Genomic DNA, 26731 nt, shown 5'->3' on the forward strand with positions numbered 1-26731 from the left:
TTGGGAGCCTCCCAGAGTGATTGGGAAAACCCAGCCAGATGGGTGGGGTATAAATAACAAATTATTATTACTACTACTACTGCTCAGTAGAGTGGACTGGACTTCACAGGTGGACAGGCTTTTTCGAAGAATAACATGAGGTACGATAAGCCCTCCGCCACCCCAAACCAGCAAAATTATTTCCAAAATAATACCACCACCTCAATGTCTCAGTCTTTTATTTCCTTGGAAGCATATCAACAGTGCTCAATTTCCAGGGACATATCTTCCTGGAGCTCCTGTAGTAATAGTCCCCCTCCCCACATCTGAAAAACAAAGAAATCACTGCAGATTGCCTGGCTCTTGGAAAATCATGGTGAAATCTAGCAGAAACAGCTTGATCAACGCACACATCTGACCCATCTCGACGGTACAAGTGAGGGCCTAATTATGAGAAGTCATGTGCCGAGATAAATGGTGCCGTTCCCGGAAATATTCCTGGCACACGGGGCAGGTCAGCTTCTCCTCCCGCCTCCTTTTGCGTGGAGACTCTGGCGAAGCCCCCTCCTTTTTGTGGTGGCAGCGCATGTGGAACACCAGGTCGGACGTCATGCGGAAAGAGAGGTTGCATTTGGCACACCAGTTTTGGGCCGCGACGCTGAAGGAGGTGAAGGTGGGAGGCAAGAGAGTCAAGGAAGCGGACGAGGGAGTCGAGGCTGTGGTGGGCGTGGTCTGCCTTTGCTCTCCCATCTGCCTGGGCCACAGCCCTGAGGTATAAGGGTGGCGCTGAACGAGGCCCGGCGGCAGCAACGGGGAGCTGTTCAAGTCACTCGCCAGGAACTTCGAAGCCAGAAGGGCGCTGTAACGCATGACGTCCGCGGCACTGACGCATCCTGACAACTCCCCTGGGCCTTTTGCTAAGTCGCTCAGAGGGTGAGGGGCAGCTGCCGTTGTCCTCCTGTCCAGCAGGCATCTAGCTGGCTTGCTGAAAGCACTCTTTGGCTCCCTGGTACCTCGGTTGGGCCACACAAAGGAGAATGCACTGCCAGGGGAACACGGAACAGGGTCCCTGCCAGGGTGAGCCTCCTCAATTCCTTGTTCCAGCGCCTTGGCTTTCTCCATTTTCATCTTCTCCTTTATCTGCCTCACTTCAGTGAACGCACTCTCCTTCTGCTCCAGGAGGAGAGCATGCTTCTTGACAGACATTTGTTTTCCTGCGCCGAGCTTCCAGAAAGATCCCCCTGATACCTGCTGCGCAACTCCTTCGTCCCTACTCCCGCTGTGCTGTCCTCCGTGCAGGTGGTTTGTCTTCTCCAACAACACAGCCTTCTGGCTCAGGCCATTCTCCACGTCGTCGCAGTTCATCCGCCTCTCCCCGTGGGAATCGTCTTTCCAAGTGGCCATTTTGAACTCCAGGTCCCTAGCCAGGCTGTGGAAGTTTGTGGGTTGTCCTACCAACCTGCTTTTCGTCGTCTTTGGGGCAGAAAGGTTTCTCCAGAGCTGGGCGCTGTTCTCTGGGAAGCATAGGAAGCGGGCGTGAGACAGAAAGGGGTGTTCCCATTTGAATACTTGCTTGCAGTTCGGGCAATCCAACTCTAGGCAGAAAGAAAAGTCATGAAAGTCACAGAATTGCAGGTCAGGTCTTTTCCTACAATCCCTAACAAAAATGCCTCTGGTTTTTTTCACAAACATTTTCTTCAACTCATTATTGCCAAAGAAAATAAAGAATTTATTTATGTATGTAATAACGGCAGCAAGAGTCTTAATAGCTCAAGGATGGAAGAATGAGGAAACCCCGACAAAAGAACAATGGCAAGAGAAATTGATGGAACTGGTGAAACTGACATACAAATTGCAAGACGAGGACAACTGTGACTTTGGGAACTTTTTACAAACTACTTAAAAAAAAACCAAAATGAACTGGACTCCTTGGCAGGTTTTGAATAAACATACACAAATTTATTGACTGTTAATATAATAGAAAGACAATTTAAGGATCTTTACAATTTTACAATATGCAGAGAACAACATGTGCTGAAAAATCAGAGAGAGGAACTGAGGGAAGTCTTGGGGGAGAGGGAGGGAGGGTTTTTTGGGGGGGAGGGGGGAGGGGAAAAATTGGGGGGAATGATGAAGATGATATGTTATGATAATTTGCTATATTGAAATTATTAATAAAAAATTTTTTTAAAAAAGAAAGTCATGGAATTGCAGAGTTGGATCATCTAAATCATAGATCATATCTGCGTCATTATCCCAATTCTTATGCTTATTGACAGTCTCAACAAATCTAAAAGTTTGGGAATGTAAGACTTCTGTTGCAGAAGGCATGATTCTTCCTCAGCAAGGCTTGTTCTTTTATATGCTTAATAATATTATTAATAATGCTTTCAACCAATAGACGTGGTACATTGGAAGTTGAATGGAATCTGTTCCGGAAGTCCGTTCCACTTCCAAAACATTCGGGAACCAAGGCGCGGCTTCTGATTGGCTGCAGGAAGCCAATCAGAAGCCACAAAAGTCGCATCAGATGTTTGGGTTCCAGAGAACATTTGAAAACCGGAACAGTCACTTCCGGTTTTCGATCGTTTGGAAACCAAAACGTTCAACTCCCAAGGCATTTGAAAAGCAAAGTAAAACTGTACTTGGAACAGATGTTGCACTTAAAATTCCTCACTCCCCCTGCATCCCTCTTTAAAAACTGGCATTATTTTGGTTATTCTCCAATTCTCTAGTAACAAACTCGATTTTAGTTACAAGCTCCTTTTGTTAGGAGAAGAGCAATTTCACACTTGAGTTCTCTTAGGGGGCTCTCAGGTGTATGCCAACTGGATAGGATGACATTAATCCTTAATTTGTCAATTAGCCCTAGAACCTCATCTCTTGTCAGTTCTTCAAACGCCCTCCCTGAAAAAAATTGCTTCTAGGACATCTGTCTAACATCTTCCACCATGAAAAGCAATGCAGAATCACTGTATCTCAGCTACGGGAATAACAGCAATGTATCTTATAGCAACAAGGCATGGGAAAAAAAGATATATTCTTATAAGAAACATTGCATCATTACACACAAATTTAAATATATTTCAATAACTTTGATGCCCCCTTCCCAAAGCCTGGCAGGGCGCGAGGGCTGGCATGTGTGTGCCAAATTTTGACGTAGCTCAGGGCACCATAATGTCCAAGTCTGCCCTGGTGAGGAGTTCTATGGATTATTAGTAATAATATCAACAACCTCAGATATGCAGATGACACAACCTTGATGGCAGAAAGTGAGGAGGAATTAAAGAACCTTTTATTGAGGGTGAAAGAGGAGAGCGCAAAATATGGTCTGAAGCTCAACATCAAAAAAACTAATATCATGGCCACTGGGCCCATCACCTTCTGGCAAATAGAAGGGGAAGAAATGGAGGCAGTGAGAGATTGTACTTTCTTGGGCTCCATGATCACTGCAGATGGTGACAGCAGCCATGAAATTAAAAGACGCCTGCTTCTTGAGAGAAAAGCAATGACAAACCTAGACAGCATCTTAAAAAGTAGAGACATCACCTTGCCAACAAAGGTCCGTATAGTAAAAGCTATGGTTTTCCCAGTAGTGATGTATGGAAGTGAGAGCTGGACCATAAAGAAGGCTGATTGCCGAAGAATTGATGCTTTTGAATTCTGGTGCTGGAGGAAACTCTTGAGAGTCCCATGGACTGCAAGATCAAACCTCTCCATTCTGAAGGAAATCAGCCCTGAGTGCTCACTGGAAGGACAGATCGTGAAGCTGAGGCTCCAATACTTTGGCCACCTCATGAGAAGAGAAGACTCCCTGGAAAAGACCCTGATGTTGGGAAAGATGGAGGGCACAAGGAGAAGGGGATGACAGAGGACCAGATGGTTGGACAGTGTTCTCGAAGCTACCAGCATGAATTTGACCAAACTGCGGGAGGCAGTGGAAGACAGGAGTGCCTGGCGTGCTCTGGTCCATGGGGACACAAAGAGTCGGACACGACTAAACAACGACGAAACAACAACAACCCTATCTTACTGATGCTCTGCAGGATTTGTTAACACATCAGTTCCCACAGGTGGAAGTGTTAGGTGTTAGGAAAGACCTCAGAGTGAACCAAGGGCGTAGCGGGGGGGGGGGGGGCTGGCTTCAGGGCCAATGGCCCTGGGCACATTTTTCTGGGGCCCGTGAGGAGAAAGCAGCAGCTATGCCACCTTTGATGCCAACCTTGCAAAGCAGATCGGGGCTGGCGTCACATCAGCGGGGAGGGCTGGGCTGGAGCTCCCTGCCCCTGGCGCGCACCAGTGGGTCATCCCCCCAAGTGACATGAAGACAAGCTCCACAGCTGGAGTGAGCTCCTGGGGAGCTGGATTTTCAGACGAAGGCTTCCCCAGCTAAGATAGGCAGATGTGGACTAGGAAATTATTTGCCAAGGCTCATTTTGATAGCTCTTTTTTCTGCGACATATCTGGCCATTTCTTTCAGTGGATCTGATGAAGCGGAATCTAGTTAGGTTATGTCAGGGGTCAGCAAACTTTTTCAGCAGGGGGCCAGTCCACTGTCCCTCAGACCTTGTGGAGGGCCGGACTATATATATATATTGGGGGGGGGGTGAACGAATTCCTATTCCCCACAAATAACCCGGAGATGCATTTTAAATAAAAACATACATTCTACTCATGTAAAAACACCAGGCAGGCCCCGCAAATAACCCAGAGATGCATTTTAAATAAATGACACATTCTACTCATGTAAAAGCACGCTGATTCCCGAGCCGTCTGCGGGCCGGATTTAGAAGGCGATTGGGCCGGATCTGGCCCCCGGGCCTTAGTTTGCCTACCCATGGGTTATGTCATAATAAATGTGCTGATCTTAAATTGCTGCAATACACTCTTGCCTTCTCGAGTATGTTTAATTGCAATACAAAATAAAAAAATAAAAAATAAAATAAAATAAAATAAAAGTTTATTATTTATACCCTGCCCATCTGGCTGAGTTTCCCCAGCCACTCTGGGTGGCTCCCTACAGAATATAATAATAAAAAAGTGATAAAACATCAAACATTAAAAACTTCCCTAAACAGGGCTGCCTTCAGATGACTTCTAAAAGTCAGATAGTTGTTTATTTCCTTGACATCTGATGGGAGGGTGTTCCACAGGGCAGGCGCCACTACTGAGAAGGCCCTCTGCCTGGTTCCCTACAACCTCACATCTTGCAGTGAGGGAACCGCCAGAAGGCCCTTGGATCTGGACCTCAGTGTCCGGGCTGAGCGATGAGGGTGGAGACGTTCCTTCAGGTAATTCGAATACAATAGATGCTACTGCCAGGCTCTACTGATTCTGAACGTGTCTGTCTTTCTATTTAGGAAGAGAAGGATGGTGTCCCAGACAAAATGTCGTACGTGCAAGCCCTCCAAGGGAGTGGCAAGCCAAGGTGGGTGATAAGCAAAGAATTATGGCTTGCACTTCCCAAAGAATGAAAATTCCACTTGGCACATTAGCTAGACGATGGGCTTTCTACACTCACCACTGTGGAGTCGTCTGCTGGCTTTAATCTCGTTGAATCCCAGAAGCCCGGAGAGCTCCTCATCATACCAAACCAGGAGTTCCTCATTCCGGTGTATTTTCCTCGTAGGGCGATAGTACAGCTGGCTATTCCTTAAGTAGGCTTCTAGGTTCTGCTCTTTCTTGTTGGACGCTGGTTGAACCAACCTCATCCAAGGAAACCCACCAGGATTCTGCACTGATGTGGCATCTACCTATAGGGCCAAAAGTGGAGAAATTCACTGTTTTGTTCTGTTTATTATTATTATTTTTAAAAAGAAGGTTCCCCCTCAATACTTTTTATTCCTTTTTTGTAACAATAAATAAAACAAATACTCTTACATTCAAAAATTTGTATGTCTTCTTATTTACCCTGCGCCTTATTGCGCCCGGACTTCCTTCCATCCCTTCAATGGGTTTTCATGTCTCAAATCTTTTCTTACAGTTTCTTATTTACACTCCATCCACATCACAAGATTTACATTAATCCTGCTACAGTTTTTAAATTCTTACAATTACTCCGTATATATTCAACAAATTTACTCCAATCCTTTTCGAACTTTGCTTCTTTTTGGTTCCGAATCTTATAAGTCAATTTCGCCAATTCTATGTATTCAAACATTTTTGTCTGCCACTCCATTAAAGTTGGGATTTCTTGGGATTTCCATTTCTGAGCCACTAAGATTCTAGCGGCAGTCGTTGCGTACATGAATAGTTTGTAATCTTCCTTGTAATTTTCAAAAAGAAGTTTTGTGTGAGTGCTGCCATATTAATGGATACACGTCAGGCTTCCGGATTCCTCTCACGGTGGCAGCCAAGAAGCAGATAAACAAAAGGAGTTCTTACCAAGTAATTTATTCAATATTCACAGCGAGAGATGAAGGAATGCCGTCTCCCTAAGACAATGGTGTTGCTCCGAGTAAAGTCGCCTCCCCTCCGTCTCTCCTACTCTACGTCATCCCTGCGTCAGCTGATCTGTGCTTTCTGCCTGTGAGCTTTCTGTTCTACAACTCTCAATGGCCGCCTAGTCCTGGGAGATGGAGGGCGGTCAGGAATGCTTTCCAAAGACACTGAGTCTGATAGCTCTCCCTGGTGGTGCTTCTTCTTCCTGCTGCTCTCCCAATATTTCCCAGCTTCTCCCCACTGCAGCCTGTGAACTGTGACCTTCTGCAAACCACTGTTCTAAATCTATACTGTCCTCCTGTTCTCAGGAAGGTTCAGGAGAATGGAGGGCAGTCCCCACCATTCTTCCTCAGTCCAGCCCCTGACAATACATCCATAACGGTGATGAACATGTCCTCCCACATAAGCTTCAGAAAGAATAGACATTTCACCCTTTTATTAGGATGCTGTGCACACCTAACTCTTTTGCTCTCATCCTTCAATAGCTGCCTTCTTCAAGTATTCATGGTGGAGCTCTCACCAGTTGGCCCGACTAAAATCAATCCATGTAGATTCTCCAGTGAGCTACAGTGGTACCTCGGGTTAAGTACTTAATTCGTTCTGGAGGTCCGTTCTTAACCTGAAACTGTTCTTAACCTGAAGCACCACTTTAGCTAATGGGGCCTGCTGCTGCTGTTGCGCCACTGGAGCACAATTTCTGTTCTCATCCTGAAGCAAAGTTCTTAACCTGAAGCACTATTTCTGGGTTAGCGGAGTCTGTAACCTGAAGCGTATGTAACCCGAGGTACACTGTACTTTCTTTCTGGGAGGAAGGTCACTTCCTAGGTGCTAGGGTTAGGCTTTGGGAAGACACTTGGACTGCATTTCAGGATTTGGTTGGCGGCGTCACCTCAAGGTCAGCAGGGACAATCACACCATAGTCAACTTGCTGGATCTTTCTATGGCCTTTATTATGGCTTACTATGAGAGCTCAGTGATACAATGGCAAGAATTTGCAAAAAAAAATTGTGGGACTACAGTGGAACCTCGTGTTATGGATGGGATCCGTTCCGGAGGCCCGTCTGCAACACGGAACTGACGCAAGCAGTTCAAGCTTAGCGCTTCTGTGCATGCGCGAAGCAGGATTTAGTACTTCTGCGCATGCGGCAAAACCCGGAAGTGACCCGTTTCGGTACCTCCGGGTTGCCGTGGGTCGCAACACGAAAACACGTAACCTGAAGCAGACACAACTTGAGGTATGACTGTACTTATTCCTTGCTGGGAAATCCCCAAAAGCAATGGTCGGAAGCCATTGTATTACATTATTTATTGTATACAGTGGCACCTCTGGATACGAACGGGATCCGTTCCGGAGTCCCGTTCGCATCCAGAAGCAAACGTATCCAGCGACGATACATCTGTGCATGCGCGCGTCACTTTTTGCCGCTTCTGCGCATGACGTCATTTTGAGCATCTGCGCAAGCAGCAAAACCTGGAAGGAACACGCTCCGTTACTTCCAGGTTGCCACAGAGCGCAACTCGAACATGCTCAACCCGAAGCGCATTCAACCTGAGGTATGACTGTAGTTGTATTGTATTGTATAGTTATTAGCATTGTATTACATTAGTTGTAATTTGACACTGATGTGTTATAAATTTGGAAAAATTGATAATAAATAATTGGGTAAGTAAGTAAGTAAGTAAGTAAGTAAGGGTCAATAGAATAAAAAATTAAATTCACTGTTTAGCCTTAAATCCCAACAGGACAGAAAATCCTGTGTGCCTGGGCCCCTTGGGAAATGATCCCAATGATTGCAAATATCACAATACAGTAACCATTCTCATTACTTTAGCTCACAATTAGGATTAGAGTGCCTATCAAAAGCTAGCTGGCTTCGTTTCAGAATCACTTTCTGGAGTCATGCAAAAGGACTCTTCTGAACAGCCTCTTACCTTGATGACATAATGGATGTTTCTTTTCTCTGAGCACTTGAGCGCAATAAAAGCCACAGTGTCCAACTGCGCATCGTGCAGCAGGCACGGCCCCAAAATAGTTTCCTCTGGAATTTCTTGAGTGGTGTGGACAGTTGCTAATACGTCTGGGAAATGCTGCGGCAGAAGTCTGTTATCGCTCGTCCTGAATTCTTTTGTTAAAAGTGTAAGTTCCATTGCAAACCTGTAAGGAGCAAAGAATTAAAGTGTCTACAGAGAATAAGTAGAGGCAGGTCCACTGTGTACACATTTGTCACCCACGGGATTTTAATTGCAAGTCTGACTATGTTTCTTATGAGCTAAACAACATGTGACTCAATATGTTTGTGATCAGGATCTCCCACGTCTGCTGCTTCCATATTAGGTTTGCTTCCAGAGCAGCTACATGGGGGCTGCTAATTTGATCAGGAATAAGTGCCAAAGAATGCTCCATCTACCGCACAATTGCACTCATTTCACACGCTAGCAAGGTTATGCTTAAAATTCTACAAGGCAGGCTCAAGCAGTATGTGGACCGAGAACTCCCAGAAGTGCAAGCTGGATTTCGAAGGGGCAGAGGAACCAGAGACCAAATTGCAAACATGCTCTGGATTATGGAGAAAGCTAGAGAGTTCCAGAAAGACATCTACTTCTGCTTCATTGACTATGCAAACGCCTTTCACTGTGTCGACCACAGCAAACTATGGCAAGTTCTTAAAGAAATGGGACTGCCTGATCACCTCATCTGTCTCCTGAGAAATCTCTATGTGGGACAAGAAGCTACAGTTAGAACTGGATATGGAACAACTGATTGGTTCAAAATTGGGAAAGGAGTAGGACAAGGCTGTATATTGTCTCCCTGCTTATTTAACTTATTTGCAGAATTCATCATGCGAAAGGCTGGGCTGGATGAATCCCAAGCTGGAATTAAGATTGCCGGAAGAAACATCAAGAACCCCAGATATGCAGATGACACAACCTTGATGGCAGAAAGTGAGGAGGAATTAAAGAACCTTTTAATGAGGGTGAAAGAGGAGAGCGCAAAATATGGTCTGAAGCTCAACATCAAAAAAACGAAGATCATGGCCACTGGGCCCATCACCTCCTGGCAAATAGAAGGGGAAGAAATGGAGGCAGTGAGAGATTTTACTTTCTTGGTCTCCATGATCACTGCAGATGGTGACAGCAGCCATGAAATTAAAAGACGCCTGCTTGTTGGGAGAAAAGCAATGACAAACCTAGACAGCATCTCAAAAAGCAGAAACATCACCTTGCCGACAAAGGTCTGTATAGTTAAAGCCATGGTTTTCCCAGTAGTGATGTATGGAAGTGAGAGCTGGACCATAAAGAAGGCTTGATGCTTTGGAATTCTGGTGCTGGAGGAGACTATTGAGAGTCCCATGGACTGCAAGAAGATCAAACCTATCCATTCTGAAGGAAATCAGCCCTGAGTGCTCACTGGAAGGACAGATCCTGAAGCTGAGGCTCCAATACTTTGGCCACCTTATGAGAAGAGAAGACTCCCTGGAAAAGACCCTGATGTTGGGAAAGATGGAGGGCACAAGGAGAAGGGGACGACAGAGGACGAGATGGTTGGACAGTGTTCTCGAAGCTACCAGCATGAGTTTGACCAAACTGCGGGAGGCAGTGGACGACAGGAGTGCCTGGTGTGCTCTGGTCCAGGGGGTCACAAAGAGTCGGACACGACTAAACGACTAAACAACAACAAGAAGTGTTGGGGGCTGTGTTAGAAGCACAGGTATATAAGCTAGGTGCCAAATGGCTCCTTAAACCAAGGTTGCGGTCGCCAAAATGGAAAGTCTAGTTGCCATTTTGGAGCAAGAATACTCTAGAGTCTTCTTTTTCAAATGATGGACTTCTCGGTTAAACATCTGGCTAGTTCAGATGACAATCTTGAGCTAGGTTAAGAGCTTTGAGAACTTAAGGAAGAAAAAACAATTCGATTCAGGGATAGTCCACATATATATTGACCTATTCTGACCTCATTTTCTTAATAGTGACTGCTCCTGCTCAGGCTGCACAGAAAAAGCAATTTGGTTCCAGAAATTCATTCCGATTGTGCAGATTAAATATAACAGATAGAATTCCATAGGGTGGGGTATTTGTGTGTGAAAAAACAGTTCCCCAGATGATGGAGATGTCAGGCATCATCGCAGCACCCAGACATCTTCACTTGGTTGCAAGTGGTCGAAAGTCGGGTGCAAAATGCGCCTGGCGCCTGGCTAATTTCAAACACTGGTTGGGGGTGGAAGAACTTTTCCTTGCATGACCTTTCCCTCATCCAAACACAATCCTGAAGCTTACAGCTGAGTGATATCAGTTGGGAAATAGAGAAACCTCCCTTCAGATATAGTAGAAAAGGTGAAAAAGATGAAGCAACTTGGTGAAAGTCTTCAAATAAGGAACAAACAATGCTTCTAAAAACTATTTCTAGTGCTCTTCTTCCCTCCCTTAAATACCAGCTATGACTTGGGCCACAATGGAAGCAGTTACAGCCCCAAATCAGCCCAGCGGTTTAAAGTGCAGTGCGCTTGGCTCAATGGAGGCAGTTAAAGGTAAAGATAAAGGGACCCCTGACCATTAGGTCCAGTCATGGCCGACTCTGGGGTTGTAGCGCTCATCTCGCTTATTGGCTGAGGGAGCCGGCGTACAGCTTCCGGGTCATGTGGCCAGCATGACTAAGCCGCTTCTGGTAAACCAGAGCAGCGCACCTTCCCTCTGCAGCGGTACCTATTTATCTACTTGCACTTTGACGTGCTTTAGAACTGCTAGATTGGCAAAAGCAGAGACCTAGCAATGGGAGCTCACCCTGTCGTGGGGATTCGAACTGCCGACCTTCTGATCAGCAAGTCCTAGGCTCTGTGGTTTAACCCACAGTGCCACCCACGTCCCAATGGAGGCAGTTACAACCCTAAATAAGTTTTGTGAAGGTTTTCAGACCTACACTTCAGAAACCAAGACGTTGCAGAGTGCGTAAACCAAGCAAAGAGCAACTGCAAAGCTGTTGTTTCAGGGCATGTGAAGTTGTGAGACACACAGACTGGGATCAACAGGACCCAGGTGCCCTGTACATCTCCAAAGCAGGTAAAATTTGCAGCAATTCCATCTGCATTGGGAATGCTTGGGGGGCAAGGGAGAACAGGATGATAAAAAAGGAGAGCTCTGCTCAGAATCAGTGCTGCAGCGGCTGCACTCTGGGACTGACAGCACTTGCCACAATACCTCCCTTTATTCAACTTGCCACAATACCTCCCTTTATTCAAACAACTGTGTCCCAATTGGTTAGGTGTTGCCAGTCCCAAGAGGCTGGATCAATGTGTCTCAACGTCCAATATAAATTTCGATGCTTTGTGAAAATCAAATGAAATGATTTGGGGAGCCAAGTTTGAAGAGGGGGTGTGGGATGTTTATATTAGCTAAATGAGGACACTGGCTTTTTTTAAAAAGGTTAAGAAAGACTGGGCAACAGGGAGAGTCATTGTGACTCCTTGCCATCCCTGAACAGGAACTTCCTGAAGAATTTCTTTCTCTCGGTAGAGTTACAAGGGTGGAACCCCAGGCCACGACGCTGGAGACTAAAGCAAGAAGAATGTAAGTGATTCTGGAGGCAGGACCCCCGCAGAAGCCGAGAGACCCAGGCCACTTCCACCGTTTGAGACCCCTAGTTGTCATTTTTAAAAAATGACAACACAAAAAGGGACCCAAGAAAAGATTGAGTTGTTTGTTTATAAAATCAAAGGATCTGAGGTGACATCACGGTCTAATCCTGCGCCAGCAAAACCATTTTTAAAATCAATATTTCTGAAAACATTTGACTCTTCAACATGACAAAATCTGTAAATCATTTATGGGTGGGATTCACCTATCAGAAGCCCTGCACAAGGACTTCCAATTGCACAATGATGCGTTTTTCACTTCTCCTACCCCTACACGCCACTTGTGACCCCCAAATTGCATCAGAAGGGGGGATTTTGAGAACCTCCACTCAGCGAATGGAGATCGCTCTACCTGCAAGCTGCAATGTTTGCGCAGGCAGGGCAGAAGAACACAACACTGAATACCAAAGACCCCAAGTCTCTGACAAAATCACATCTCTTATTTGCTTAAATCTGCAACTCTAAGCCGAGAGTGCATGTCAACACCTTAGTCTGGCGCCTATGAAAACAAGGTAACAAGTGTCTAACTCTGTGGCCCCCTTTGAGCTTGAGGTCCAGGCAAGAAGCCAGCTCTGCATTTATAGTCACCTGGAGAAGGATATGGGTTGCTGTCTGGAGAGATGAGCAGGATTAGTCCTTTAGGGAGGGATTGGGATACTCCTAGTTATTTGTCACCCCTGTCATACAGAATGCCATCTAAGGGAAATCACTGCTTTAACAAAACTTGGGACTCCTCCAGACATCCGTTATATTACGGATTAATGATGCTTTGCGCTCATGATGCTATCAGGGAGGTCACACGCAACCCGCTTTCCATGCTGTTTGTGCCTGCAAATGTTGGGGGGGGGCTTCGCTTCCAGGTGGCGCATATTCCATCACTTCCTGCTGACATCTCGTAAGTTATTATACCGCAAATGTTCCGGTTTATTTTTCTTCTGCCCTTGTTGTGATGTGGCCCTTCCAGACGGCAATAACGCGTAGCTTTGCAGAAGCATCACAGGACAAACTGAAGCAAAATAAATCCACAACTAATGCGCTATTGTCGCATCAAGAAGCTGTTGCAAAAGACACCTGCACTGAAACACCACTCTAGGGAGAGTCCCTAGGAATTTTAGCAAAGGATGATCCCAGATTCACGGCACAGAAAATGCGGTCATCCTCTCATTTTGGTACAATTCGACGTTCAAAAACAATACAGCAATGCAGTCGCACTTAGCCAATCTCAATTGCCTAAAAAGAAGAAGCATTGCCATGTAGAATTGCAGAGATCCAGAGTTGCTCTTTTCTTAACTGAGTAAATATTTTCTCCAGAAAAAAAGGATGATCGAAACAAACTCCACCCTGCCTTTGATTCTCACAATATGTGTGTTGCTGCTTAACAAAGTATCTTTGTTCAATGTGTCGCCGGAAACCACCCCCCCCCCTTCCATTAACACTTGTATCGCACAAGCACCACATTCACACACACACACGCATCTCCCCTCCCTGACCCTAGAGATGTCTCTTTAGAGGGCCATCTCTTAAAAGCCTTCCGTAAATAAGGAAGCGCTGCATTGACAACACTCTATTTAGCGCTCCGCGCCGCTCTATCTTTATTGAGAGTAGACCGGACGACCGAACTCTAGGCTAAACAGCGGCCGCCTCAACCAATCAGCATTATCGAACAGCGCCCCTTGTGGCGGCCACGCTGGTACTGCAGGCTGCGAGCGTCTGTTCCCTCACCTTTTGACAGCTCCCAATTCATTGTTTCCGAGTTCAATGGACCATGACTGATCTAATCAAAATGTTGCAAGTTGTTTCCGAAAGAGGAAAGTACTTTGAACTTCAGTGACTATATTCCTTACAAATTCACCAAAAATCAGCCGTACCATGGATTTTCACCGGACCACTTTTATTTCACTGCATACTACAAGGACTATCAAAGGGGGGTGAGCTGGGATTGATCGGCCATAAGCCTTGAACCGCGCAGTCACGTACACAACGGCCCTTCTCCGGATGGCGGGGCAACCTTGATAACCATCGGGAAGGGCTCAGACGAAATGCTATCAGGAACACAATAAACTGCATACGGTAGTGTATTCAATACAGACTCCGACAAAGGACCCTGACCGGATTCCCCTCAGGGGGCAGGAAGACTTCGCTCATTCCTTTGTTTATGGAAATGACTCATATGGGGAGGGGGAGAGGTGGTCCCTGCCGGGTGTCAGGATACTCGGGTTACCTGGGTAGCTCCTCCTCGACTCCTCCTATTCTTTAATAAAATCATGATGTATATATGATGTAATTCTGGGGGTGTAGTCAAGGGGATTAGTGGTTAATAAAAGTTGGGGTCTCCCATTGTTCCGGGCTTCCATCTTGCTTCACCTCGTGGACGGTGGGAGCCCTGTCGCGACAGTCTTTCTTCAATAAAGACCAAGCCTACTGGCTGCTGTTTTGCTCTGTATTGCCCTGGTCGGTGTCTTCATTTGTCCAAGGGAGCCCTCGGATTTTCCGGTAACAGTATTGGCGACCGTGCTCTGGGACACTTGGTTCTCCTGCGAAGGTGAGGGGGGAGATAGAGGGGATCGGGCGCCGCTGGGCAACCTTAGCCCAGGAATCCTCCTTCCTCTCCTTGCCTCTTCTTTGCGGGCGGTAATCAACCGTCACCGGAAGCCCGACCAGGGAGAGCAAAGGCGAGGTAAAGCCGGCTAAAAGAAAAGGATCCCGGGATCTGCGGGGGACATCTTCGAACGTGAGTATGGTTTGAAGTAAAACACATTGGGAGGGGGGGTTGGAGAAGCAGTGTCCCCACGACAGCCAGACTTTCCTTCTTTCATTTCTGACGTTACCCCTCGGAGTCGTCCGGGTACGTTCAAAAAAATTCTGTCCTTTTCTACCCCGATTCTCCCCTTTCGGAAAGTGGCCAGGGAAATCGCGGAGCTTTACTGTCTGACGTTACCCCTCGGAGTCGTCTAGGAACGTCAACACCTTTCTCTGTCTCTCCCCTCAATTTCTTACGCGGAGTGTGTCCGGGGAAATTGTGGTACTTTTGCTGTTTTCCGGCGTCACCCCTCGGAGTCGTCCGGGTACGCCTTAACCTATCTGTCCTTTTCTCCCCCGTTTCCCGTCTTGGAATTGAGTCCGGGGAAGCGTGGCCCTTTATTGTCTTTTTCTCTGACGTTCCTCTATCGGAGTCGTCCAGAGGCGTCCGTCCAAACATCTCTCTCTCTCTCTCTCTTTCTCGTCTAATTATGCAAACGAAGCCGCCCCTCCTGCCCGGCGACCTTTGTTAGGGATGACCCGGGTACGTGAGAACGCAAGGTCGTTTGTTTCCTTTCCAAACTCTCAATTTCTCGGACCTTGATCTGGCACTGCATTGCGCAAGCGTCCAGTAGGGGTTCCGAACTTAGTCTCAAAGGCTAGGCAGGAGGCTGTCGTGGAGGGTAGAAGGGGTGGCTCACGGATTGGGGCCCCACACTAGGACCAGTTGTAGAGGCAGTACTGCAGTAGAATTTGAGGATTTTGTTTGTGCATCGGGTAGAGAGAGAGACCCGTGAGTTCAAGGTTGATGTTTGAGAATTATTGATGATAGGTTAGTTATGGTTCGATAGCAGGCAGGATTAAGTTCAGTAGGAATAAATTGAGGTACCTAAATTACTGAAAGAACACTATTTTTTTATCTTCTCCCCTTGTCTTTGTGTTTTCCCCTCGTCTGTCCGTCTTCTTGTCTGTAGTGCACATCGTCCGCAAAACCCCGTTCTTGTAGAATAGAGTAATGGGAGCCCACGCTTCCCAATACTCTGACTGGACTCCTCCTGGCGACAAGGCTTCGAGGAAGCCTTGCCGCTCTGAAGAGGACTCCGATACCCCTCTGCAATTTGTCCTCCTCAATTGGAAGGAGTTGAGAGGGAGAAGGGGACTCTCAAAATCCAAACTGAGGGACCTCTGTAACATCTCGTGGGTCGCTCTTACCCACCACCTGGAACCACCTTCCCAATGGCCGCCTCATGGTTCCTTTAACCTCATAAGAATGCAAGCACTTAAGTCCCATTTAGCCGACGAGAAGCCCCGACAACTATACTACCTAAATATTTTCGTTGAAGCCCGCGAACTATTTCACCGGCAGCAGTCCCAAGTTGTCCGTCAGATGGCTGTTTTAAAACCTACCAGACCCCCTCCATATGACGAGATTAGAGCCCAAGAAGAACAATTGGATAGGACTCTCGTTCCCTTCTATTACCCCGAACCACGGGCTCCCCGACTGCCAGAACCCGGGACGGGGAACAGAACAGGATCTGGTGAAGGGGGTGCGGGACCGACAGGAAGCGTCATAAACCCACCCGCTGCTGCCCCTTCTCAAAACATACCGAATGCCTCACTGCCCGACCCATCCTTAAGCACACCCATCTTAGGGGAAAACCAAGTAGACTTGGATCTCGGACCCTTACTTAACGGGCAACTTTTAAACGGAGAAAGAGAGGGACCCGTCTCCAGCAGAACTAGGAACAGAGATAATCTGCAGAACGGGGAAATAGAAGGCGCTTTCCCTCTGCGAGCACTACCCATACCCCCAGTCAGGGCAGGAGACCCACCTCGCATGGTTTTTACTCATCAGCCCTTCCTTACTTCAGATTTGATGAATTGGTCCGATAAGATGCCCTCTTTAAGGGACGACCCTGACAAATGCCACCGCCAGGTGGCCACCATTTTCTCTACTCATAACCCTACATGGGCAGATGTGCATATGTTACTTGGGGCCCTCTTTAACGAGGCAGAAAAGAGAGAAATACTAGCAAAGGCGGGGGAGGCTCTAACCCGAGAAGGCTACCAACCAAATCGTCCCGCCTCGATGACCCCACTGACCGCACAGATGATACTTAATGACCCTGACTGGGACTATAACACAGACAACGGCATATGGGGCTTAAAAATTTTCAAAAAGGCCATCTTAGATGGAATCAAAGCTGCTGGTCAGCGAACTGTAAATTGGACAAAAGTCCAAGCTGTCCTCCAAGGGCCTGAAGAACACCCGTCCGACTATTACACCCGCTTAGTCTCTGCTATCAAAACCTGGGGCGGGATAGACCCGGAGAGTCCTCAACATGAAGTCATAGTTAAAGGCTTCTTCAAGGACCAAGCAACTGCAGATATAAGGAAAGCCCTAAACTCACACCTGGGTTACGACGGAAAGACTATAACCGAAATTCTTTCCATCGCCAAGTCAGTCTTTAATTCCAGAGACGAGCGGAGGAAGAAAGATCAGAAACCCGACTCTCCGCGAGTGTTAGCTTATGCAGGAGCGGCTCCCCCTTACAAAGACAAAAGCAAACCAAAGGGACCCGACTCTCGAGACCGGCGCGTTTGTTACAATTGCGAGGAAGTAGGGCACATAAGAAGATTTTGCCCCCTCCTACCAGAAATTCCTAGGCCTGACTATAGAGACTTTACAACTTACAGACCAGATTATCAGGAACCCCTACACCCGAAACCCAGGGAATCGAACTTCCCATATGGACACCCTCAACCCATGACCCAGACGCAATATCGTGCGGGTCCTCCCCCTCCACAACCAAGACCCAGGAACCCCACTCCAGATCCTCAGAATCCCTTTAAAACAGCCACCCGCACCATTAATACAGCCCATGAAATGGTAATGGACGAATACCAACCGCATTGACAATCAGAAGCAGATCCCGCCTCCTTTTCTTTCCTCTGCCCGGTTTTACAACTGTCTTCTTCCGATCCCATCTGCACTATGCAAATTGATGGGCAATCCTATAATTGCCTTTTGGATACCGGAGCCACATACTCCACCCTCACGAACAGCCATTTAGCCCCCGGGGAAGAGACCAGAACTGTAATGGGACTGGACGGAATTCCTCGGAGTTGTCCTCTTTCTAAACCCGCAAATGTCTCCGTTGGACCTCTATCCGTAAAACACACTTTCCTGCTAACTTCTAGCCCCGTCAACCTCTTGGGGAGGGATCTGCTCTGCAAATTAAATGCCACCATACAATGTGGTCAGGAAGGTATTTATTTACACATGCCGAATGAGTCCATCTTTAATTTCCAAGGAGTTCTACAGGAAGCCCAAAATACCAACATTGATCTTCCGCCCGAACTCATACACAATGTCTCCCCTTCCTTATGGGGAACCGAATCCACCTCGGTAGGACTTTTAAAATCTGCAACCCCGGTGAAAGTAAACTACAGGCACGATTTGCCCTTCCCTTGCACTAAACAATACCCGCTTCCCCCAGAGGCGATTGAAGGACTCACCCCGATGATCGACGAATTCTTGAGAATGGGAGTTCTAGTCCCATGTGCCTCCCCTTGCAATACCCCCCTACTTCCCGTCAAGAAGCCTAATACCAATCCAGTTAAATGGCGCTTGGTACAGGATCTTCGACTCATCAACTCTTTTGTTATTCCGAGGCATGCCGTCGTTGCCAACCCCCACCATCTCCTCAGCACCATTCCGGAGGGAACTGTGGTGTACTCTGTCATAGATCTATGCTCTGCCTTCTTCAGCATCCCCGTACATCCCGAAAGCCAATTCCTCTTCGCCTTCACTTGGCAAACAGGGCAACTAACGTGGACCCGGTTACCCCAAGGGTATGTAGAATCCCCAGCAATTTTTTCGTCCATACTACATCAAGATTTAGCAGATGTGACCCTGCCAGGAGGCTCTGCTCTGAGGCTCTACGTAGACGACATCCTACTCTGTGGGCGTGACCTAGAATCCTGCAAAAATGACACCATAACTCTCCTAAACATACTAGCACACAAGGGACATAAGGTATCCCCGAAAAAGATACAATATTGCAAAAAGGAGGTCAAGTACCTTGGTCACATACTGGGAGAGGGCACCCGCGCTTTAACTACGGATCGAATTGAGGCAATAACAAAACTACCCTTACCTAAAACAAAAAGGCAGCTCCGAGGATTCATAGGGATGAGCGGATTCTGCCGGGCGTGGATCCCCCGCTATGGAGAATTCGCCCGCCCCCTTACAGCAATGACACATGATAACTCCCCAGACCAACTACAATGGTCCGCTGAGGCACTCGAAGCCTTTGAATCTATTAAAAGAGAACTAAGATCCTCGCCCGCCCTCGGACTCCCTGACTATAGACTACCCTTCTCTTTGTATGTACATGAGAACAAGGGAGTAGCTTCGGGTGTCCTTACCCAACCGTTCCAGGGGAGGAACAGGCCTGTGGCTTATTACAGCCTTCAACTTGACACTACAGTACTGGGAAACGTGGGATGCTTGAGAGCTGTAGCAGCGGCAGCCCAACTTTTAGAAAAGGCGCAAGAAACAGTCCTGGGACACGACTTAACCGTGAACGTTCCCCACGCTGTAGCTACCTTACTTAGCTTACAAGGGTGCCAACGATTCATGATACAACGCCTAAACAAATACGAAGCCATTCTCCTCAGTCCGTCCAACGTCACCATCAAGAGAGTAAACTCCCTGAATCCCGCGACCCTTCTGCCCCTCCCCGACGATGGCACACCGCATCATGACTGCTCTCAAATAGTTCGTCACCTCGAAAAACCCAGAGAAGACCTCGATTACCTCCCTTTAACGAACCCTGACCTCATCTTATACACTGATGGGAGCTCCAAAGTTGTGGGAGGGCAACGGAAAAGTGGGTACGCCGTAGTTACTCATAGTGACATTCTAGAAGCACGACCTGTCAATCCAAAATACAGCGCACAAGCAGCTGAACTTATCGCTTTGATCAGAGCTTGCGAACTAGGGGCTGGCAAGAGGATCACTATCTACACAGATTCTAAGTATTGTTTCGGGTTGGTGCATGCCACCGGACAAATCTGGTTACAGAGAGGGTTTCTGACTGCTGCAGGTACCCAAATCGCACACGCATCCCTAGTACAGCGCCTTATGAACTCCATCCATCTCCCTGAGGCTATTGCAGTAGTACACTGCAAGGCACATACGAAAGGCAGGGACCCGGTCTCAACTGGGAACCGAAGTGCTGACAGCGCAGCACAAGAAGCAGCCCTCGAGCCCCTCTCCACAGACAATGAGTTCCAGGGACCACAGGTTCTATCCGATATAAATTTTACTGAGATGTACCAGACTGCAACCCCAGAAGAAGTTAAAGTATGGGAAGAACAAGGGGCTCACTTGGAAAATGGCATTTGGTATTATCCGGATAAAAGACTCATAATGCCCAAGCTATGGGTACCTAAACATTTGAGAGTTCTCCATCAACGTACCCACTGGGGAAGGGAGAAACTTATCGACACGATGCAACGCTGCTGGTATGCCCCAGGTCTTACACTGGCCGCTAAGGCAGCCGTAAAGAATTGTCATACTTGCCAGAGTTTTAACCCAAAACATACCGCCAGATGCCCGCCAGGGGCCAGACCATGGGCTTTTGTCCCATTCGAAAGCCTTCAAATAGATTTCATAGACCTACCCCCGTGCCAAGCCTACAAACATGCTTTAGTAATCATAGACCAGTTGACTGGGTGGGTAGAATGTTTCCCTACTCGCAGAGCAACTGCGCACATTGTTGCAAAAATTCTGATACAAGAAATCATACCTCGCTTTGGGGTTCCCAGGCACATAGACAGCGACAGGGGTTCACATTTCACATCAGATATAATCCAACAAATTGCTACTGCCCTCGGAATCAAATGGAAATTACATACCCCATACCATCCTCCTTCCTCCGGACAAGTCGAAAGAATGAACCAGCAGCTTAAGTCTCAGCTGGGAAAACTTTGCAAAGAATCCGGCATCAAATGGGTAAATGCCCTTCCATTAGTCCTCCATAACTTAAGAGCATGCCCCCGCGGAAATCTCAAACTATCTCCCTACGAACTACTATTCGGACGGCCTTCCCCAGTATATAACACCCAGTTTCCAACATCAGAACTAGAGGTGGGCGAGTCAGAGTTAACTAGATACGTAATACAACTCCAAAAACAACTCATTGATCTTCACAGATACGCAGCCTCAGGTCAAAATATTCCTCTAGATGAAAACATCCACCCGTACCAACCAGGCGATTGGATACTAGCGAAAACTTACCATAAGGTACCCCTACAGCCCACTTGGGAGGGCCCTTACCAAGTACTTTTAACCACTCCAACTTCCGTTAAGGTAGCAGAGAAGACAGCCTGGTTACATCACACCCGCTGCAAACCCGCTTCGCCACCCGAGCCTCCCTCTGACGACCCACCATACTGCACCCCAGACCGACCGCCAGACAGCGATACCGATACAGAGGACGACCAACAGACCGGACCAGATCGGGGCACGAATCGAGCCCAACAGACCGGACCAGATCGGGGCACGAATCGAGCCCAACAGACCGGACCAGATCGGGGCACGAATCGGGCCCAACAGACCGGACCAGATCGGGGCACATATCGGGCCCAACAGACCGGACCGGACCCACCACATTCGTCAACCACTTGGACCTCCGAAATCATCCCGGCAGCCAATCAGGACGAGCAACCCCCAATTCGTCTCAAACTCCGTAAAACACACGCAGTTTGACAGCTCCACATTTGACAGCTCGGCAGTTTGACAGCTCCACATTTGACAGCTCGGCAGTTTGACAGCTCCACATTTGACAGCTCGGCAGTTTGACAGCTCCACATTTGACAGCTCGGCAGTTTGACAGCTCCACGTTTGACAACTCCACTGTTTGACAGCTCCACTTCACAACGCTATTCACAATGACAACAACTGTACCCACCTTCCTCATCCTCTCTATCACATCTGCCCTTTCTCAACACACCATAACCACTCACATCTCATGCCCTGGATTACAAACTGAATACAAATATCTGGACTTTGGAATCGTTGATATGGTGAAAAGAGGGACACCAGACCGCCTAGGAGATTTTGACTTCTGCCTACCCGAAACCCGCGTTCTCCTTCGACATTCCATACTACCGACCCTCGCTACTCACCAAAACTGGGAACTTTTTATTCGCTCGCCCTCCTACACTCCCCTTGGCAGACTCACCCTCACCACAGATGGCCCTTGGTACAGAGCCCACTGCCTCAATGGATCTTACGTACTCTTTTCTGATGGCACACTCGAACAAACTCTAAACTGGACACTTATAGACAACGGGGGTGGTGACTCAGTTTACACTGACCGGAATCACCCCACAGACCACCTAATTCATGGATTCTACTGCCAACGAGTAGACTCCGCTCCCCGCCAAACCATCCTACAAGGAGTTTGCCTCCGGAGGTACTGCTGCGTCTGGGACATCGGACTCGCCTCCGCTTGGGACGGGAAAGCGTACCTCGAGGGCTGGCATTACTCCGTTATGCCTCCGGCAGAATGGGACACTACCGGACCCCAAAGGTGCGGGGGCCTCACCACAAACCTCACCTACCTACTCCGTCAAGACCCCCTTCACCCCCCCGGTACTGCACCTCGACAAAGGGGGGAACTGTCAATATCCGAAAACCCTCAAAATAATGACTTTCTGTCCACTTGGCATTCCAACACCTACGTAAAACTGATCTCTCAAATTGCAAAACAGACAGCAACCAAAGAGTGCTGGATCTGCGCCAATGCCCCCTCACACCTCTACAGTGGCATACCATTTCTTGGAGTACCTCTCACCCTACAACAACATCTCTCTGCTAATGTGCAATCCTGGAACCTGACTGCGGTGAATCTGACACACCAGTACATCTACCTAACCGGACCCACAACCGGCGACCTTTGCCGGAAATTCAGCGGGAACGACAAGGTCATCGGCGACAGCACCTGTAAGTACACCATTGACGTTGCTCTAAACGGGAGGATCACCCTGTGGCACCAAGGTAACCCCTCTATCCAACCCAGCTTGATGTCCGCATGGAAACGCGTTATGACCTTACCCGACTCCTGGAGCCCCTCCCCGGTCTCCCAGTGTTTCTTCCGTACCTTCCTCACCGGGCGTATAGACTCGTGCCTACAGGGGTTGTTCTGGGTTTGCGGCCACCGCGGCTATGTATGGGCCAGCCCCCACTCCCGCGGCACTTGTTATCTCGGTCTAATCTTGCCTGGAGTCCGGGTCACCCAAGATCTACCCTCCGGAAGGAGGCGCAATAAGAGGGCAAAAGACTTGTCACAACTCTCCGACGTAGCAGCCAATAGTGAAACTTATGGTCGGGCTCTCTTTCCCGCATATGGGGCCGGCTCCAACCACGTCGATATCCTTAAGTTAACGGACATCCTGTTAAATTTCATGGAGGAGTCCAATGCGGCTACCCAAGCTATCCTGACAGAGTTAACGGAAGTCAGGCAGACTTCGATACAGAACCGCCTTGCTTTGGACTACGTTCTCGCCTCGACTGGAGGCGTTTGTGCCCTTGTCGGGACTGAATGCTGCACACACGTGTCTGATCAAACCCTTAATATTACCGGGCATCTTAACAACATCCATAAACTAACGGACGGACTTAAAGACATCCAACATGAAGGACTCTCCGATACCCAGTTGTGGAGCTGGCTACCTGGGTCTGGCTGGATAAAACAACTCCTAGGGAACGGACTTTTGGTCCTCATTACTCTGACAATCTGTATTGCTGTTTTCTGCTGCGCGATCCACTGCTTCCCGATGTGCTGTCAAGCTTGCGACTCTTGCCTTCCAACCCCTCGCTCGCGGTCGACTATCACCTACAGACCACCGGCATCAGGAACCCAGACGAACCCCATCGAAATGGGGCCCTTAAAGGACTTCCAGAACCTGGATTCTAGGTATGGCATGTCAAACTTTTATTGATTTGTGCGGAGAAAAGGATTGCGCGGCTTCCCTGCCTTCGCAATCTTATCTCCGAAGGGGGGAACTGTCGCCGGAAACCACCCCCCCCCCTTCCATTAACACTTGTATCGCACAAGCACCACATTCACACACACACACGCATCTCCCCTCCCTGACCCTAGAGATGTCTCTTTAGAGGGCCATCTCTTAAAAGCCTTCCGTAAATAAGGAAGCGCTGCATTGACAACACTCTATTTAGCGCTCCGCGCCGCTCTATCTTTATTGAGAGTAGACCGGACGACCGAACTCTAGGCTAAACAGCGGCCGCCTCAACCAATCAGCATTATCGAACAGCGCCCCTTGTGGCGGCCACGCTGGTACTGCAGGCTGCGAGCGTCTGTTCCCTCACCTTTTGACAGCTCCCAATTCATTGTTTCCGAGTTCAATGGACCATGACTGATCTAATCAAAATGTTGCAAGTTGTTTCCGAAAGAGGAAAGTACTTTGAACTTCAGTGACTATATTCCTTACAAATTCACCAAAAATCAGCCGTACCATGGATTTTCACCGGACCACTTTTATTTCACTGCATACTACAAGGACTATCAAAGGGGGGTGAGCTGGGATTGATCGGCCATAAGCCTTGAACCGCGCAGTCACGTACACAACGGCCCTTCTCCGGATGGCGGGGCAACCTTGATAACCATCGGGAAGGGCTCAGACGAAATGCTATCAGGAACACAATAAACTGCATACGGTAGTGTATTCAATACAGACTCCGACAAAGGACCCTGACCGGATTCCCCTCAGGGGGCAGGAAGACTTCGCTCATTCCTTTGTTTATGGAAATGACTCATATGGGGAGGGGGAGAGGTGGTCCCTGCCGGGTGTCAGGATACTCGGGTTACCTGGGTAGCTCCTCCTCGACTCCTCCTATTCTTTAATAAAATCATGATGTATATATGATGTAATTCTGGGGGTGTAGTCAAGGGGATTAGTGGTTAATAAAAGTTGGGGTCTCCCATTGTTCCGGGCTTCCATCTTGCTTCACCTCGTGGACGGTGGGAGCCCTGTCGCGACAGTCTTTCTTCAATAAAGACCAAGCCTACTGGCTGCTGTTTTGCTCTGTATTGCCCTGGTCGGTGTCTTCATTTGTCCAAGGGAGCCCTCGGATTTTCCGGTAACAAATGTTTGTCCAAAATGTCAAGTACACTCTTCAACAATGTCAGGAAAGCAAGTAATATGGCAGATATCTTCTGAAATGGTATTCCGTCTACTATAAATTGTAACAACATGCACAGACATCTCTCAAAACCTAAAGATTCGGTTCACCTGCCCATTCTCAATGCCAACAGATATATAAAAAATCCTTTGTTTTCCCTACTTTTGCTTAAGAGCTTTATTAGAAACATGGATTAAATTACACCATTCATTCTCCCTAAAGGGTTATGATTACTCCCAACGCTTCCTCTATTCTAAATAAAAGAGGTATTAAATTTTGGTATCCACAATTTAAGTAAGTTTCGTTATTAGTTTTCATTTATCATTACTGCAAAGCAATTTAGCATTAAAAGTTAACAGTACAAAAAAAAAATCAACCTTTTGTATCAGCCCTGAAAAGATAACAGCCCTGAAAAGATAACAGCAAAACCCTACGCATGTTTCCTCAAAAGCAAATCCTGCTGTGTTTTGAACTCTCCTTAGCATCCCAAATAAAAGATATAAAGAAAGATCTAAGCCAAGCATCCAGAGATAGTTCATCATTTCACATTATCCGTGTTCAGCTACTCCTTGTAATCCAAATTCCACACAGGGAGACGGGAGTATTTGAAATCTATTCCAAAGCCCAGAAACAAAACCTGGATGTCAGATCCTGCGATTCAGGCAGCATTGCAGTATTCCAATTTGATGTTTGAAAGCCTGGTTTGAAAAGCTCTTCAGAAGCCGGGTGGTCGCTAATTTTGCAAACGTGCTATTATGGGATGTGTCCCTGGTGCTTTCCAGCAGGTCTGCCTCCGGCGGGTGAGTTCTCTGCGGGTTTCCCTCCCCAAAGAAACCTCCCGGCGGTTCCAAGGGACGCCCCTTCGACAGTGCCGTCGGAAGAGCGCCTGGATCCAAACCACTCCCGAACGTTAAGGCATTTCGAAGGCTGCGATCCTATTATATAAGCACGCGAGGAAGTCCCGCTGAACCGAATGCGGATTCACACTCCCTCGCAAGCACGCCTCGTCGGGCAAAAGGGTCCTTTGGCGGAGAGCCCCCTCCCCGCCGCTCAAACCCATCTTAACCCGCTTACTTACCTGGGAGGGTCGAAGCGCGGCTCGCTAGCCGGATGGGCATCAGCTGGTGCTCAGACCCGCCCCGTCGGCTGCATCTCCGGGAGACGTCCAGCCGGAGCCCCCTGCTCTCCCCGCTCTGCTCCCGGTAGCCAAGCCAGCGGGGATTCGTCCGCGGGAGGAGGAGGAGTTTCGACGGGGCGCTCAGTGCAGCCCAGAGGGGGGCGGCGGAGGCGGCGCAGAGGCGGCTCAGCCCTCACTTGGCTGCCGTCTGTCCGGAGGCCATCGCCCGGACCAAGCCACCCGCCGCGGAAGCGCCTCTCCAGGGGGATCCCCAAAGCTCCCTCGACGGGGCAGGCTGGGGGGGGGGGATTCACGCCGCCCGCTGCAGTCTCGCCCCCACGGGCCGAGCTTTTCCCCAGGCTCCTACCACTGGGGTAGCCGAGGGAGCGGGTCTCTAACATAAATCCTGTCCCACCCCACCCCATAAATCCTGGCTACGCCCATGGTTCCTACCCGCCCCTGCGATTTTGTCTCCACTTACCGGAGGGACGACAGTCTGGCATTCTGGTATCGCAGGGGGTTGGGCTAGATGACCCTTGGAACCCCTCCCTTCCATCTCTGCAATGCAATGAGGGCCCCGTCTGGGCCATAGCTGTCGACTTACAGATTTGA

General features: G+C 48.3%; 1 protein-coding gene across 1 annotated transcript; it reads right to left on the minus strand.

Moving 5' to 3' along the window:
• Window positions 1–203: 203 nt before the first annotated feature.
• Window positions 204–26215, minus strand: ZNF488 (zinc finger protein 488). The gene is made up of 4 exons (XM_081005574.1): window positions 26081–26215; window positions 8353–8575; window positions 5501–5732; window positions 204–1574 (listed from the first exon to the last, which is right to left on the minus strand). Exons 2-4 carry the CDS (start codon window positions 8566–8568, stop codon window positions 424–426), a joined length of 1599 nt encoding a protein of 532 aa, XP_080861700.1. The 5' UTR covers window positions 8569–8575; window positions 26081–26215; the 3' UTR covers window positions 204–423.
• Window positions 26216–26731: the final 516 nt, after the last annotated feature.

This window comes from Podarcis pityusensis (genome assembly GCF_964106645.2).
Source record: "Podarcis pityusensis genome assembly, chromosome: 5".
Classification (NCBI taxonomy): Eukaryota; Metazoa; Chordata; class Lepidosauria; order Squamata; family Lacertidae; genus Podarcis; species Podarcis pityusensis.